Below are 17,734 nucleotides of genomic sequence, written 5' to 3' on the forward strand. Positions count from 1 at the left end.
TGCAAGCACATACAAGGAATATGATTCCGGTAGATGGTGTCTCTCAAGTACAGAGTAGAAAAACAACAACATGTGTGTAAGTGTTATTGTACAAGTTGTGGAATTAGTTTGTACTCTTTATAAATAAAAATATCTACTGAGTATAAATAAATATATGTAAGAATGTACATAGGTCTATAAATAAATAGGCGAAAAACTAAATCCTATATACAGAGTGTAGGATGAGCTGGTGGAAGTGGACGGGGAGAGGGAAGTCTTCCAATGATCTGCTGACCCTGCGACCCAACCTCAAATAAGTGGGAAAAGATGATCAAAAAAATGTGAATTAATTTATAATTATTTTGAAATGCATTTTTTTGTTATCGTTCTGTCTCTCATTGTTCAAATAAACCTTGGACTGAAATGATAGACTGATTATTGCTTTTTTATTGGGAAAACTTTGACAAAACAAAAATGTTTGAAGTGTTGAATATAAAATTATGTTTTTTAATTATCTGCGACATGAAGACGTCCTGTTTCTGTCCCTGTCCCCCTCCTCTCTTCATCTCTCTAGTCCCTCCTCAGGTGTCTCTGCTGCAGACAGACTCCTCCTCTCCAGTGGTCTGTCACGCTACAGGTTTCTACCCTGATAAGGTGAACATCAGCTGGCAGAAAGATGGACAGGACCTGCATGAAGATGTAGATGTTGGTGAGACGTTGCCCAACCATGATGGAACCTTCCAGAAACGTGCAAAACTCAAAGTGACAGCTGATGTGTGGAAGAAGAACCAGTTCACCTGTGTGGTGGAGCACAAGAGTGGAGACCCAATCCACATGATCCTGACTGAGGAGAAGATCAGGACCAACAGTGCAGGTACAGCATCTTCTACCAGCTAATCAACAGCACATTTTGTACTAAATAAAGTGTTATTAAAACAGCACTTTTCGCTCTTTGGTTAAGTATTTGGGACTCATGGTGAATGATTAGATCCTTTGGGATGTAAGAAAAAATGTACGTGTATCTGTGTTTAATTCATCGTGTCATGCAGATTTTACATTCATTTTACATTCATTTTACATCATTTTTTTCTGCTGTTACAAGAGAAATTAAAGCCAAAAAGCTCTGGAGACAGTAGAGATTTTAGTACGGTTTTCATATGAAACTGTATAATGAGTGTAACTTAACTCTGTATAAATGTTACAACCATAAATCCAAACCCACCACACTGACCCAGGACACACTCCACACAGTCCAGTATAAAAGTAATTTATACTAATCTTTTACTGCAGGTAATAATGTTCCAGGCATCGTTGCTGGGTTGGTTGTTGCTGCTCTTGTTCTCATCGCTGTGGTTGTTGTTGGTGGTGTGATGGTTGTGAAGAGAAGATCAGGTGAGAGACACAGCAAACAACATCAGTAACTTCTACACCAAACATGGTGTCATGTGGGGAAACTACTAATCAGAAAAATACTAAAATACTTTCTATTCTCTTTTATACAGGTCACCAGCAGGCCAGACGTGAGTATTACACTCATCTCTGTTCACCTGACAAAAGGTCTAAAATATCTTTAACAAATATCATGCTAACATATTATTTTGTGATAATTTCTAATTAGAATGTGTAGATTTATAATTTGAAAGTTTGAGATTTGTATTTCTACTCTTCTAGAGCCTGATGCAGGTTCTAACAACTCTGGAGCACCTCTGGTCACAAAGTAAGTTTAATTTCTGCTTCAGACTTTAACATGTTCCTCACATGCAGAAACGTTCTTCTAGTGACATCAGGAGGAACTTTGCTGGACAACCTGAAATAGGAAATGAAACAGAACCTACATCGTCTATCATTAGAGAAACATTTCATTTCTCCTTAATGTTCATGAACATTTGTTATTGCTGCACAGTGATGCAGACGGCGCTGTTCGTGTATCTGGCCGTATGGTGCCAAGCTACACCAGAGACAAAGACTCCTGCTGATCATACACAGACAGGAAGGAGTGACCTTCAATAACCAACTTCATTCAGAACTGATTTGTCAGAACCAGACCAGTTGATCCACTATGGTGACAAGGCAAAGCATACAAAATGGTTCCACAAATCATTACAATATGGGAATCATTATTTACCAACTTATTTTGCTGTAAAATAAAATTGCTGCTTAAAACAAGCAATTACACAGAAATATACTAAATATTTCTGAATGGTGTGCGCTCATCAGACGTTGTTCTGGGCAGAGCCATTCAAGGATGTGATCAAACTTTATTCAAGTTGTCTTATGCATAGTGCTTGAGTTTGTTAACATTGTATTGAATATTGTATTGCGTTGATGTCCATGTGTGATAGACAATCATGTGTTAAAGCCACGTCCACTTAAACACAAGCAAGGACACTCGCTGTCATCTGCAGCAGGCTAGTTACAGCACAGAATTTCAATGTATGGTTATGCTACAGTTTACAATACACATAGAAACACATACAAAACCGTTCAACCCGAACCCACAACCTCAGTGGGTTTAATATAGATTGGTGGATTAAAGGTGGATTAATATAGATTGGAGTGTGCTGGTTTCTTGGCTGTTCCTACTAAATCAATTAATATGGTTGTGAAGTGTGACTAAATATTTCCAGAATGGCGTACTTCCACCTGAGAAATATTGCGAGGGTTAGGAAGTTTCTCTCCATCTCTGATGCAGAGAAATCAGTGCATACATTTATAACATCTAGCCTGTTTTTCTGGTTGCCCTGCATTTTCCTTGAATAAGCTCCAATTTATTAAAAACTCTGCTGCTAGAATTCTTACACATACAAGACTATATGAACACATTACACCTGTATTGTCTCCTCTGCATTGGCTTTCAGTTTAGTACCGTATTGACTAAGATTCTGCTTATACAGTCAAGCTTTTACAAAGACTCTCCTCAACATTAGTAACGCTGCAGTAGTTAGTGTTGGTGGAAATGTTTAGTCCTCTTTTCACTTATTGTCATTTCAGCTCATTTCGTACTAACACACCCATCTCTTCTCTTTACCCCTCCCCATCCACTCCAATGTGGATTGTACCATCCTGGTACATCAATGTGGCATCTTGCATGTAATAAAGTATTATATGTAAATATTTTTTTACCCTGTCTTTTCTGTATGTGCACTGTTAAAAATAAATCCTTTTTTGTGAGAATGTTTGTGTCCTTTTTCCTGCCCTGCCCCGATGATTGTTAAAGTGGTTGGGCTTCATGGACTATCTTTATTTTTATTATGTTGACTGAACACTTATAGTTGAGAGAGCTGGATGGTGAATTTGAAATTGATATGATTCCTTTTATAATTTGTTAAAAAAGAAATATCCAAATTAGTCAAAATAATAGATAAAAATAATAGATAACAATATGTCATATATATATATATATATAAATGTGTGCACATTGTGTTTACCTCCACATACTTATCAATCAGTTCTCGAGTTGAATGAAGTGTGCCCGGACATGGAAAGATGTTCTGCACTGTCTCGTTCTGATCCCGGTTCGCGTTACACACTGATGCCCTTCAGGACCAGGGATGGTGACCACTGATGTAGACTTTTGAGGAACAACTAAATTATTCCAGTATGTTCTGAGGTGTGGTGTACAGTACATTATAGAAGAAGAAGAAAGAAAGTGAAGTGATTGTCACATGTGATACACAGCAGCACAGCACACGATGCACACAGTGAAATTTGTCCTCTGCATTTAACCCATCACCCTGAGTGAGCAGTGGGCAGCCATGACAAGCGCCCGGGGAGCAGTGTGTGGGGACGGTGCTTTGCTCAGTGGCACCTCAGTGGCACCTTGGCGGATCGGGAATCGAACCGACAACCTTCTGTTTACAGGACCGTTTCCTTAACCGCTAGGCCACCACTGCCCCAAAATGTTGTCAGTTGATGTTATCTTTCTTTATCAAGCACACAGTAGAATGTACTGTCTTCACTGTGCTGCAATGTCACAGCATTACCACAAGGTAGCAACATGAGACAACAGAATATTTCCACTCCTAAAGCAGTAAAAAACAGATATTATGTTTTATTTAATTTGTTAGTTACACTTTTATCTAGTGCTGAGTTGCCTTTCTTCTGTAATTTGTGTAACATGTATTTAATATCACTGAGTATAAATAAACATATGGGCCCAACATTATTACCTTCCTACTGTTTCTACTCTTCTTTACTATCAATGTATTCTTGACCAAAGAAGAAATAGAACAGAAATAAAAAGATGACCTCAATACTATCAGAAAAACTGGTTTGCACACCAACCTGGTGAACAGATATAGATGTGGCACTTATTTAGTAAGATTGTGAACATGCACACAAAAAGAGATTACATGTTCATGCATAGTTAACAGTATGAGGTACAATTAGAAAAGGAACATCCCACCAACTCATTTATAGCATGTATATTCAAATTAAATAAAATAATAAGGCATTGCGACAAGATGGATGTCCAAACAGATACATGTTTAGGTATCAATTTATTCTGATTATTTTTTATATAATAGATGCAGTGAATTCAGTACAGTAATTAGTGTAGAAAAATACCATGTCCTGCAACAACAGATTATCGAGATATTTTAAGATATTGTTTATTATGTGCCACACTTTACAGATTTGAAAAGACATGTTTGCTCCATGACCCCCTTAATTCAAACTTAGTTTGAATTTAGTTTTGCAAGTTAATTGAGTTTAACGGACAAAATGGAGAACAACACAGATTATAAAATATCATGTTACAATAACCAGTTTTTTTCAGGATGTTGCTTTCAGTTTCGAGACTAAACCCCAGACTCTGCTGTTCATCCTGGTTTTAAGTGACGTGAGATCTGCTGCGCGTTTCTACTGGTTCAGATTCTCAGATATAAACCGCCAGACGGCGAGGAGTTGAGTCACTTGGAATCTTAAATTCCTGATTCATGTCCGGGTTCATCTGCTGGAATAAATTCCTACATGAAGGCTGCAGTTCTGCTTTTCATAATTCGCCTTCATCTTGTTTGTGGAGGTACGCGGTACAAACAACATTTTATCTCGACTCTTTACTAGAAATATTATAGTATCGTGTCTCTGAAGATTCTCAGTCATCCAGGTGAACTTGTCTGAAAGTTGCGTCATGGCAACTGGACTTTCTTTCTTAGAGACTTAGAGAGTTAGAGACGTTTCATTCTGCATCCACTTTGTCAATATGAGGGAAGCTGGTTCGTGCCCACAAATTTATCCTCCAGGTTGGTTTTACCTCAATCCCGCCTTGAATAAGCTTGTTATGTGGAACAAAGGCAGGGGAGGTGTAGATGTGACAGCCCCACCCTGGCAGCTCCTCCTACCCCCATTAAGCGGGTTGTTAAATGTGGCCAACCTGGTGAACGTGTGAATGGAAGAAAGGGCAGCGAAATAGGTTGGAGATAGTTTGTGTCTGAGGCCTCCACCTCGGTTGAGTGAGGGTTTGTTGATTTGCACATGCAAAGCTTCCCTCACTCCTCTCTCAAACTACCTATCTTCTCTGTTCAATATTTGAACCGGTCTATTTCAAACCTGCAAACACTCTGAGACAGAGACTCGTCCATCCCAACGACCGGGCACCTAAACAGAAGAAGAGCCATGTAGTGTATGCTGTCCAGTGCGGTGAAGAGCGCTCCGAGCTGTACAACCAAACAGCTGCTACACAGGGAGGAAGGTCCAGCACAGAAGGAGCAACACCTCAGGGCCAAAGGACACTCGTTTTTGGACGAGAATGTTCAAATATTGGACAGAGAAGATAGGTGGTTTGAGAGAGGAGTGAGGGAAACTTTGCATGTGCAAATGTCACATTGCCATGAATCAACTTTCAGACATTATATTCATCCACTTTAGAGTCTATTTGAGAGAGAGATATTTTCTATATTTTTATTAATTATTTTTGTTGTGTTTAATATTTATTTACAGGTTCTCATTCCATGCAGTATTTCTACACTGGAGTGACGCAGGGAATTAATTTCCCAGAATTCACTGCTGTCGGCCTGGTGGATGGACAGCAGCTTGACTACTATGATAGTAACATCAGGCAAGCGATTCCCAAAGTGGACTGGATTAAGAATGTAGAACCAGAATACTGGACCAGAAATACCCAGATTTATCAAGGACCTGAAGCAAACTTCAAAGTCGATATCGGTACACTGATGCAGCGTTTTAACCAGTCAGGCGGTGAGTAGAAATCTAATCCTGTTTTTAAATAATAATTATCTTGTTATTAGTTAAATCTCTTATTTAAACTACATAAAGTTCGAATGCAGTCATTTTTTGTTTATCAAAGTTTCATGATACAAGACAAGATAATAATAAAAAACTAAACTCTTACAAATTAGTTTTCTAACTGTTGTTCTGACAATTTAAAACAAAGGAAAATGTTAAAAAAAAAAACGAAAACTAACTGAAACTGTTTTGTGTGTATACAAAACGAACTTAAACGAACTAATATTATAGCAAAAACATCCTTCGTTTTCATCTTTGTAATAAGCCTTTTGGGTTGAATTAAAATCTATTTACTTCACGCTGCCAGTTTTAAGCCAGGTTTTTGACCATTATGGTAACACGTGGTCTGTGACGTCACGTGTCCATAGTCGGCTAGCGTGATGGCTGCAGCGAAAGTCGGAAGAAAGCGGACGAAAGTCCTATTTGGGATTTCTTTGATTATGACAGTGGCAAAAATAAAAGTAAGTGCCTTGTTGTAGAAGCAGGTGATACAATATGTGGAATACTTCTCAAGGGGAAAAACCCCACGAATCTGAAAGTCCATTTGAAAAGCTCACACAAAAAGGCGAACCAAGAGTACCTGAACAAGCTAGCCTCTCGCCCTCCCTCCCCCGAAAGAGAAGCGGTAGCCAGGCCAGGTAACATGGGAAAGGAACGTGATACTACAGCATCCATAATGGACCAAGTAGCTGCTGGCTAGTAAATACGCAGGAACACCACAAATGAGAAGAAGCATTGGTAAATATGTTTATTAAGACTGGAATGTCTACACGACTGTGTGACTCGATTACCTTCAAAAAGTTCACCACTTCACTCGAACCAAAATTCAAAACACCCGGAGCTGCAAGAGTCAATAACCTCATCGGAGCTAAGATGGATAAGGCTATTCTGGTGATTTTGATTCATGCAAAAAATCTAAACGAAATAAAAACTAAAACTAATGAAAAATCCAAAACTATTATAACTGTGGTACACACACACACACACACACACACACAGGTCCGGTTCAAGAACAGATGTTTGCTACGTTTCTGACAGCCGTGCTGGAGACCAGATTAAATCTTGTGCTTGAACTTCATCCTTCACCCCACCTCTCTCTCAAATGACCATCAAATCCTCTCTACTTGTGCTCAGGTCCTGCTGGTCTGGTTCTGGTTCCCCAGTTCTGCTGCTGCAGTTGGTATAAATGTCCTCTGATTCAGGATCAGCTCCTCGTTCACCAATCTTAAAACTGAAATCCCCAGTGAAACGTCCAACAGCCAATAGAAAGTCAAGGTTTGCTGTTGGTTGAACAATCAAATCATCACCTGCACCTTCAGGCAACGTGTGTATTTTGCTGTGATCCTGTAACATGATCCGTAACCTTTACTGTATGAATTATCTCCTTTCTCTCTTACTCACTTATACTGTCCAGCTACGTCCTTCACCACCCGAACCTGCCTGACCTCTCATATAACAGCGACAGTCTGTGTAGGTGACGTGTTATTATTACACTTTATGCCCAAACCCGCCTCTGAATAAGTGACCGTGTCGGGATGAAGTTTTATTTGCCCCCCTCGCTTCCTGCTGGTCACCAGACCGTCGAAAACAGGGTCCACAGTCCCACCTGCAGCATGGGGTAGAATTGGTGGGGCTTGTGGGAGGCTGCTGGGAGGCGGGGCTTGTTGGAGGGGCGGGGCAGCATGGCAGCTGCTGCGGTTTTGATCCTCACTGTGTCCCAGTCCAGCAGACAGAAGCTCGTCTGTTAATAGAGTTCATAAAATAATTTATTTAAAAAAAACTTCTGATCTTTGAAGACTATAGTTCTCTGTAGTAAAAGAGCAGCATGTAGCTCCGCCCTGATTAACAGTGAGCTCCTTACTACTTAATAAATATAGTAACACACACACACACACACTCACACTCACTCACATTGAAAACACTCATATACACACACACAATGTAAACACTTGCGGACACACACACACTCACACGCACACATGTTTGTGTTGAGGAGACGTTTAAGGTTAAATGAAAGATATTTTATGAACATTTATGATTTTTTATCAGTTACATGAAGCGCCCCCTACAGGTCAAACAGCAAGAAAACAGCTTCTACTTTACCTCACATCTACACTCCACCCTCCACCAACAGGACGAGGGGTGTGGCCGATCAATGGTGGGTGTGGGAGTGGGAGAGAAATGTGTGGGTATGTGTGTGTGTGGGGGGGGGGGGTGATAGTGGGAGTGTGTGTGTGTGTGTTTGCTGAAGTTCGCCCGCACCTCTTCTTTAAGCCGATTTCAGTCCGAACTCGGGACGAACCCCGTTATTTTCTACGTGTAGTAAGTGTGCTCAGTAATGAGGACCTCGCTGATATAAACTGGTGTCGCTACCAACACCTTTTATTTAACAACGCTGGGCAGATCCAGAGAAATAAAATGCACCAAGAAAACGAGTTTTACAGAAAACAAAGGGCCACTTTTATTTTAAATTGCCACAGATTATAGTCTTTATCCAAGAACTAACACATACTGTAACCTGCCAGGAATATAAATAATATGCATAAAAACTCACAAAATATCACAGTATCACAGTCTTAAGATCATGTCAATTTTTGTGCACCTCAAGAAAGTTTATTAATCACAGCAATTTACAAATCACAAGAAATGTGCAAAACCACCAGACATATTCATTCCCAGCCTGCTTTCTAACCCGCCCTCTACACTCACAACCATAAACCGGCATTAAAATTCATAAATCATGCTCACAGCTTCATTCCTACCACCAGCCAACATTAAAATGTGGTTACTTCCCCCCGGTCTCCAGGAAAGGAGGAGATTAAATTCTACTATTTTTGTCCCGCCTCTCCCCTCTCTCTACCACATTTACCCCCACTAACTACCCACCATCACTTCTCTCTACCACATTTACCCCCACTAACTACCCACCATCACCTCTCTCTACCACATTTACCCCAACTAACTACCCGCCTTCACCTCTCTCTACCACATTTACCCCCCACTAAGTACCCACCATCACCTCTCTCTACCACATTTACCACTAACTACCCACCTTCACCTCTCTCAATCACATTTATTTGCATATATAAACAGACTAACACCCACACATTGACCCAGAAAATACAGTAAAAACACACACTGGCACAGACATAAACTCCCCCTCTGTCTTCTTTTCTCTTTACAGGAATCCACATTGTACAGCGGATGTTTGGCTGTGAGTGGGATGATGAGACTGGAGCTACAGATGGATACAGTCAGGATGGTTACGATGGAGCAGATTTTATCTCACTGGATTTGAGGAGCACATCTTGGGTTGCTCCAGTTCCACAGGCTGTAATCACCAAACAGAAATGGGATGTAGCTGATGCTGAGTATACCAAGAACTACCTGACCCAGACTTGTCTTGAATGGCTGAAGAAGTATGTTCAGTACGGGAAGATCAGTTTGGAGAGAAAAGGTACAGCAGCATACAAGAACAATGAGAAACACAAACGCTGAGACTGTTTCTATGTTATTATTAAAATCAGAAAATATTTTATTGTTGTTTATATTTGCATTGTAAACATTGTTACAAACACATTAAATAAGCAAAAACATCCAGTAGTCCTGATAATGTAAAGAATAACATTTACTAACAACACAGTAAAACAGAGACAAAACGTACACAGGAATCATCTACAAATGTAATTAGATTTAAATATCTGAGTGTTTGTTGATTGATCTGTTGATATGAAGGTGTCCTGTCCCCCTCCCCTCTTCCTCTCTCTAGTCCCTCCTCAGGTGTCTCTGCTGCAGACAGACCCCTCCTCTCCAGTGGTCTGTCATGCTACAGGTTTCTACCCTGATAAGGTGATGATCAGCTGGCAGAAAGATGGACAGGACCTGCATGAAGATGTAGATGTTGGTGAGACGTTGCCCAACCATGACGGAACCTTCCAAAAATGTGCAGAACTCAAAGTGACCCCTGATGTGTGGAAGAAGAACCAGTTCACCTGTGTGGTGGAGCACAAGAGTGGAGACCCAATCCACATAATCCTGACTGAGGAGAAGATCAGGACCAACAGTCCAGGTACAGAAGCTTCTAGACAGAATCATCAATCTTCTTGCTTTAATGTCCTTTGGATAGAAATGTGCAGGACCAGTTTACAACAAAGTGTTGTGGAGAGTATTTCACTGTATGGTGCTGAGGACACAATTAAAGATCTTCATCCTATGCACAATAACCAATAACAATAATGATAACGAGAGCTAAATTACTTTATAATTAAAATAAAAACAGAATGTAAGTGCTGAATGTAAGATGATTATTATTACACACTGAACACAGTCCAGTATAAAAGTAATTTACACAAATCCTTTATTGCAGGTAATAATGTTCCAGGCATCGTTGCTGGGTTGGTTGTTGCTGCTCTCGTTCTCATCGCTGTGGTTGTTGGTGTTGGGATGGTTGTGAAGAGAAGATCAGGTGAGAGAGACGCAGCAAACAACATCAGTGTCACATGATTCCATCTATGTGACTGGGAGCAACATGGAAACAAGGTTGCATGACTCCTATAAATTGGTAAGATGGCCACTGCCAGCCGCTCAGTCATTGATTGACATCCGTCAACTCGACTCGGCTCCTACTCAATCTGACACCAGTAAGACTTATCCTGTGTGAGAGAAAATTTAAAGCAAAGTGTTTCATGTGAAAGTTAAATGTTTCTCATCCAGAGCCAGGAAAACAGATTCGTAAATCTTTGGGTCTGACAGTTTTATTTCTGAAGGAGTGTGTGAGATAATGTCGGTGCCTGATACAGACAAGCACAGAAAAAGTAAGTAAACCGGAGGAAACTTACCTGCCTCCTTGCGGCCCACCGCACCGGGGTTTCTCATTTCTTCCCACATATGCTCATGTTCTGGTCCCTCACTGGGACCGGGACAATCAGTAACTTCTAGACCAAACATGCTGTCATGCTAACATGTTAACATGTTATTTTGTAACATGTTATTTCTAATTAGAATGTTTAGCTTTATAATTGGGAAGGTTGTGATTTATATTTTGCACTTTTATACTTGATTTTCTAGAGTCTGATACAGGGTCTAACAACTCTGGAGCAGCTCTGATCACATAGTAAGAACCTACATCGTCTATCACTATAGAAACATTTCACTTCTCCTTAATGCTCATGAACAGAATATTTTTTTAAAGATTTGTTTCTGTTGCACAGTGATGCAGACGGCGCTGTTCGTATATCTGGCCGTATGGTGCCAATCTAGACCGGAGATGAAGACTCCTGCAGATCATACACAGACAGGAAGGAGGTGAAACACCTTCAATAACCAACTTCATCCAGAACTCACTGTGCACAGGGCAGAGACTCATTCATTTATATATGAAGATGTTAACCAAAACCAGGATACAGGCCAGAACTATCAAGAAGAGACTGACTGAGGTTCATAATGTAGACAAGCGGACAGAAGGAGCTGTCAGGGCTGGAACTTGACATCAACTCGGGTGGAGACTAATTTAAATCTGTGTGGCTTTTTTTTGCAATTTCGTTTTTTAAGTAAAACACATTACTTTATTTCAAACATACTGTACAGTGCTGTCATTTTAATGCTTTAAATCACTGGTAGTATCTACTGTTGTGTAAAGTAACCAGCATTTGGTTGTCAATACTGCTGCTTTCCTGTTTACATCTGTGGTACTGTATACTGTATGGTTTTGCACAATCACTTATCTGTTGGCCACAACTGTATTTTAATTTTTACAAGAGTGTATTTAATTGTCATTAAAACGCATAAAAAGCAATAGAAATGAAAAATTGTGACTAAAAATCACCGTTACTGTAATCAGCTTAGCTTTTCATTATAATACTGAATAATACTCAGTGGTAGTATTCATCACAACATTCACACTCAGAGGGGAATCCAGGCATGGAGGAGGCGACAAAGGATTCATTCAAAATCATATAAAACCAGGAACAAAGGCACAAGGCACCAGGAACAACGCAAGACTGGTGGACTTACAACATGCAGGGGAAATACAACATGCAGTAACCAGAATTCACAGATACAGAGACAGAATGGAGGGAGCGCAGGGGAACTCAGACACGGCAGGGCAGGTTAAACACATCCTGACCAGGAGAGAAGACGAGGGCGAATACAACCAATGACAAGGAGCAAGGAACCATAAACAAGGCAAGAAGTTTGACATGAGTATGTATGTTAAAAAATGAGTATTTCTGAGTATGATGTAGAGAAACAGGTTTCTGTACAACACGCTCACACTTTCGGGTGGAAGAAGCTCTGGTGTAGGACCATCCAGAAACCAGATGCACAGGAACCCACAGGAAAAGGAAACCTGATGATGCCACATCAGAGTCTGGAGATGAAAGAAAGGTCATTAAACAGAGCTGCAGGAGTCCAAGAAATTACGGTTGGAGCTGAGGGAGAAACAGAGATTGTCAAATGACACGTTTCACCTGACAGCACCTGACGGATGAACAATATTTGAGGATTGGAGGCATCACATCAGTTCGCAAAGCTGGAGGAGTCTGATTTATTTAAATGTCAAGGAAATCGGCTATAAAAGATGACTTTACTTAGTTTGATATATATTCTAACAAAACAATACAAAATGAATTGTTAATGAGCTCAGGAGCCATGACATCTTTATTGTTTGAAAGTGGAGTTTCCTCCCATATAAATTGGACCTGTGTTCACTACTGGTGTTTAAGGATGTGGGCTGAGACCTTTGAGCATCGTCCTGAAATCTGGAGCCTGCTGGCAGTTTGTCAGATGTACAGAGAACCATTCCAGACACCAACATTCTGAAATTCTGAAGCATAAAATCATAAAACCAGGAACTCCTGACAACAGCCATGGCCTTGAAATCTGAGGAACACGCTTCCTGGGTACATGCCAGATCAATCCCATCTGAGCCCCCAAAAAAAATTCAGTGTGAGAGACCAAATTGAGGTTCACTTCAACCACTCAAATCTGTTCATATGTGATTGTGTATCGTAATTAGAATATTTACAGAATTAATCATATAACTGTTAAAAAGTTAAAATAATTTATTAGGGCACTAGGGGACCATGTACATGCCACCAGTATGATGTGAAGACAGCCAGAAACACAAGCGAAATATAATGTGACTGTGAAACAGAACAGAAAATACGCAGAACACAGACATAGAAAACCGGCCAGGACTGGAGAAACTGGGGAGGTAATATACTTTTAGGTAAAATGGTCATAATTACCACGCTTCTCCAGAGACATGGAAAACAAATCAAGATGTGGCGCCACCTGGTGGATCAGGGGGGCCACGATGGTCTGGGCTGAATTTGTCTGACACATTTACCTTGTTTTTAATGGTTGCACGGTTTAGTGTACATTTCAGTCTTAAATTTAAGGAATTTGTATACATTTGGTTTCACACTCAAACCATGAGGATGCACGGAATGAAGACACCACTGGTTTAATATAAGTGCATGCCTGCATCTCTGTGGTGTTCCTGTGCTTAGTCTGATGATGGAGGAGGTGGAGGACCGCTCTGTCAGGAAGTCCAGGACCCAGTTGCAGAGGGTGGTGTTCAGGTCAAGCCACTCAGGTTCACAACCAGCTTATGAGGGATGATTATGTTGAACACAGAGTTGAATTCTATGAATAACATCTTGACATTTGAGTCCTTCTTTTCAAGATGTGTCAAAGAGAAGTGGAGGGCTGAGGATATGTGATCCTCAGTTGACATGCAAATTGAAGTGGATCCAGGGAGGTGGTGAGGTTCTTCTTGATGTGTGGCATGACTAACCTTTCAAAGCACTTCATGATGATTGGTGTGAGTGCAACAGGTCAGTAGTCATTGTGGCTCGTCACTGCAGACTTCTTTGGCACTGGCAGTGGCGATGTTTGCTATGGGCAATGTGGCTGGTAGCCCAGGGCGGCATCTGCAATTTTTTTTGTGCGTGCATGCACACATGCTGCCCTGACATCATGATTTCACGGCCACGATCAGTTTTCTGTTCCCCGTTTGCAGGAAGTAAGGGAGCCCGTATTTTGCGAAGGGGCGGCAAGAGATTCTCTGGCTGGCTGGAGCAACATCTTATAACCATTTTACAAATAGAACAGGATGCTGAAGTAGCTCCTTATTGGAATTGTCAGTTCCACCTTAAATTCTGCTCTGCAGGCTGCAGTACTGTACAACACTGTTTTCACTGAACATTTCACAAGGGAACTGTTGGATTGGATTGATGAATGGAACTCTTTTACAAAAAAGGATAAAAAAAACAGTTCAAAAGCTCTGGGCCACTGATAATGCACTTGTTTAGGGTAAAATAGGATGTGTAAAAATAGAAATTAATACCTTTCTGGCCCAAAACACTGAAAAATTCACCTGGGAACTTTGGTCATGTGCACACTGATTTATGATGAATATGGACATTTCAATGTAAAATTGAAAATTGAGTGGGCGTGAGGTCCTCTGTGTGCCTGCTTACTGCTCTCACACTTTTCTAAAGGGGAGGAAGCATATTTCCTTCATTCATAATATCCAAGCTCATTATGTCAAAATTCATTTTTCCTGGGTTGTGCAAAATTGCAGATAAAAACATACAAACCGAATCTGCACACTAAAGTGTATAATTTACATTGTTGTGTTATATTGTGGTGTTACATTCTCGGGTTGGATACTGGAGTTCAAAATTAACACCAACGGAAGATGGACAAGAAAAGCACAAAGACCCATATATGTTTACCTGGTTAAATTCAGTGAGGTTTCAACAACAGGTTTTACAATAAAATATGTTAATATATATGGTGGTGGTCTTGAAACATGCTGGGACCAGAGACTCAGATGTCATTCAGGACTCCAGCTAGCTGATCACCACAGCCTTGGAGGTCCTCCTCACATCAGCTGTGGAGAGACAGAGAACTTGGTCACTTTCCTCACCTGCTCTCTGTTGTTTGCATCAAAATGTGCCAAGAAGTCATCCCCTTCATCTAGAAGGGAGGCATCACCATTGCTGATTTGTGGATTGCTTGTGCGCCAAGCCACATTCCACGAGTGTCTCTGGTGCTGTGGAAGTATTTCTTGATCTTCTGTGTGTAGTCCCTCTTATTTTGTCATTGTCAAACACAGCACATGGTGACACAACAAAATGTGTCCTCAGCTTTTAACCATCACCCTTGGTGAGCAGGGTGCAGCCATGAGAGTCGCCCGGGGAGCAGTGTGTGTGGACGGTGCTTTGCTCAGTGGCACCTTGGCATTTTGGGATTTGAACCGGCAACCTCAATGCACTTGATGATGTAACCAGTGACTGAGTCTGTGTACTCCTGCAGTGTCTGTGTACTCCCCATATGGAGCAGCCTCCCTAAAGATGTCCCATGTCTGTCCCAAGAGAGCTGAGACCATGATGTTCTAGGTGGCTGGTTTAGTGCGTTTCAGCAGAGACTTGTACACAAGGACCATGAACACGGTGATGAGGAATGTTTTACCACCTCTGGTAGCAAAGTTTACATTTTTAAAGAATTTTGGTGGGACAGACTTCAGGTTTGTCTTGTCGAAGTCTCCACCGATGTGAAGTTTGCTGAGGATCAGGTACAAGTCTGCTAGCGCCTGGTTAGCATTAGCGCTGGGCGGGCGGGAGGTAAACAGCGACCACTCAGAGTTCACACACACACACACACACACACACACACACACACACACAGCCCACCTCCGCGGGACAAAGCGACCAATCGGTGAAAATGAAGACACAGCAGTCTCTCATCTCCCATTGGTTGGCACACTGTAGTTTGCTGTAATCCAACTTGTTGTGCAACGATCGGACGTTTGTGAACATTACAGATTCATGTTAACTGGCGCTTCACTTCGGACAGGTCCGCTCACCTGAGAGTCCAGAATAGTCCTCGTTGTCCCAAAAGCGGAGCAGATTTTTACGTCCTAAGATACATGTCTCTGTGAAATACTCAAATGAGGGATGCAATGTTGAAGTACATGTCTAAAGTACAGTGAGGTAAAGCTCGGTTACATAAATAATTCCACAAAATGAACAGATCACAATATCCAAGTCCGAGTCAAGTCAAGTCACGACATTTACGGCATTTACCAGACGCCCTTATCCAGAGCGATTTACAATCTGTAGTTACAGGGACACTCAGAGTTAAGTGTCTTGCTCAGGGACACAAAGGTAGTAAGTGGGGTTTGAACCTGGGTCTTCTGGTTCACAGGCAAGTGTGTTACCCACTAGGCTACTACCACCCTAGAATTAAAAATAAAACTTAATGTTGTCTAGAAGTGCTTGTTTAATACAGTATTTCTTAAATAATATAATAATTCTTTATCATTCAGAAATTGTTGTTGAGGGAGACAAACACAGCACAGAAATCACAGGCCAAAACTTCAATACAGAACCCAAAGGAGTCACGGTCTGTCTGTGGAAGACCAGATCCACCCTTCTGGGTCCGGTTTTTCAAAATTAATCCACTAGGATTTTGGATAACGAATTAGATCAAATCTTGAAAATGTTTTTTTCAAAAGAAAAAACTGATTACATAATCGGATAAAATCACGTAATCCAATCTTGGTTTTGATCCGGATCAAACCGTTATCCAAAATCCTAGTTGATTACTTTTGAAAAACCAGCCCCAGAAGGGTGGATCTGGTCTTCCACAGACAGACCGTGACTCCTTTGGGTTCTGTATTGAAGTTTTGGCCTGAGAAGGTTCACAAGGTACTTTATATCAGCCTTCCCAAAGCAAAACCGCACATTCAGCTCCTCAGTGGTGTATTGCTCCAGTCGCTTGGTACATTCAACATACACCCATGACGGTATCCTCTCCTGGCAAAGTGGTAGTGGCGGTGGACAACACCTGCCATTTCACTGTCTCTCTGTGAATCCTCTGAGAAAGACTGATTTATATGACCGTGTAATTGGCCTTTTCAAACACACCTATTACAACTGATTAGTTTTGGCTTGTGTTCAATTCAGGCAATTGGACCCAAGGCCTATAAATGATGAACAATGTTCACTATAGTAAAGCAACGGAACCATGGACTCAAGAAGCTGTAACTTCAATGCTGCTGAAACCAATGCACTACTAGAGGGTGTTCGGCAGTGGCGTAACTATAGCTGGTTCAGCAGGTGAGGTCGCACCGGTGCCCGTGATCTCTGGGGGCCCGTCACTACGGATTGAATTTTCGCACCTGGGCCCATGACTATGTTGTTACGCCACTGGTGTTCGGTGCCATTATGGAACAACAGTGGGATGTTTTAATTATGCTAAGGATACCAACAAAAAGAAAAAAAGGTGGAAGAATCTTAAGGCCAGGGCAGCAAAGGACCATGCTGAAGCCAAAAACCCACAAACAGGCAACAAGTCCTTTAAGAGGGGAGATTACACAGATGTGGTCCTCGACATCATTGGAGGTTATAAGTCACAAGCTCTCCATGGTATTCAAGGTGTTGTAGGGGATGGCGAGCCTTGGATTGAGGAGGAGGAGGAGAATCTGCCAGTTCCTCCT

General features: G+C 41.2%; 2 protein-coding genes and 1 long non-coding RNA gene across 3 annotated transcripts; all 3 read left to right on the forward strand.

Annotated features, from left to right (window-relative positions):
- Positions 1–501: 501 nt before the first annotated feature.
- Positions 502–3,153, forward strand: LOC114774265 (class I histocompatibility antigen, Non-RT1.A alpha-1 chain-like). Its single transcript, XM_028966205.1, has 6 exons — positions 502–509; positions 639–853; positions 1,362–1,371; positions 1,482–1,499; positions 1,651–1,696; positions 1,883–3,153. The coding sequence occupies exons 1-5, from the start codon at positions 502–504 to the stop codon at positions 1,655–1,657; spliced, it is 258 nt and encodes an 85-aa protein (XP_028822038.1). The 3' UTR covers positions 1,658–1,696; positions 1,883–3,153.
- A 1,723-nt stretch (positions 3,154–4,876) lies between these two features.
- Positions 4,877–10,455, forward strand: LOC114774266 (BOLA class I histocompatibility antigen, alpha chain BL3-7-like). Its single transcript, XM_028966207.1, has 5 exons — positions 4,877–5,002; positions 5,920–6,177; positions 9,410–9,682; positions 9,995–10,294; positions 10,352–10,455. The coding sequence occupies exons 1-5, from the start codon at positions 4,951–4,953 to the stop codon at positions 10,453–10,455; spliced, it is 987 nt and encodes a 328-aa protein (XP_028822040.1). The 5' UTR covers positions 4,877–4,950.
- A 274-nt stretch (positions 10,456–10,729) lies between these two features.
- On the forward strand, positions 10,730–12,020 carry LOC114774208 (uncharacterized). The gene is made up of 3 exons (XR_003744754.1): positions 10,730–11,039; positions 11,293–11,338; positions 11,436–12,020. It is a non-coding gene; the product is annotated as an uncharacterized LOC114774208 (long non-coding RNA).
- The last annotated feature ends 5,714 nt before the right edge of the window (positions 12,021–17,734 follow it).

This window comes from Denticeps clupeoides, unplaced genomic scaffold (assembly GCF_900700375.1).
Source record: "Denticeps clupeoides unplaced genomic scaffold, fDenClu1.1, whole genome shotgun sequence".
Lineage (NCBI taxonomy): Eukaryota > Metazoa > Chordata > Actinopteri > Clupeiformes > Denticipitidae > Denticeps > Denticeps clupeoides.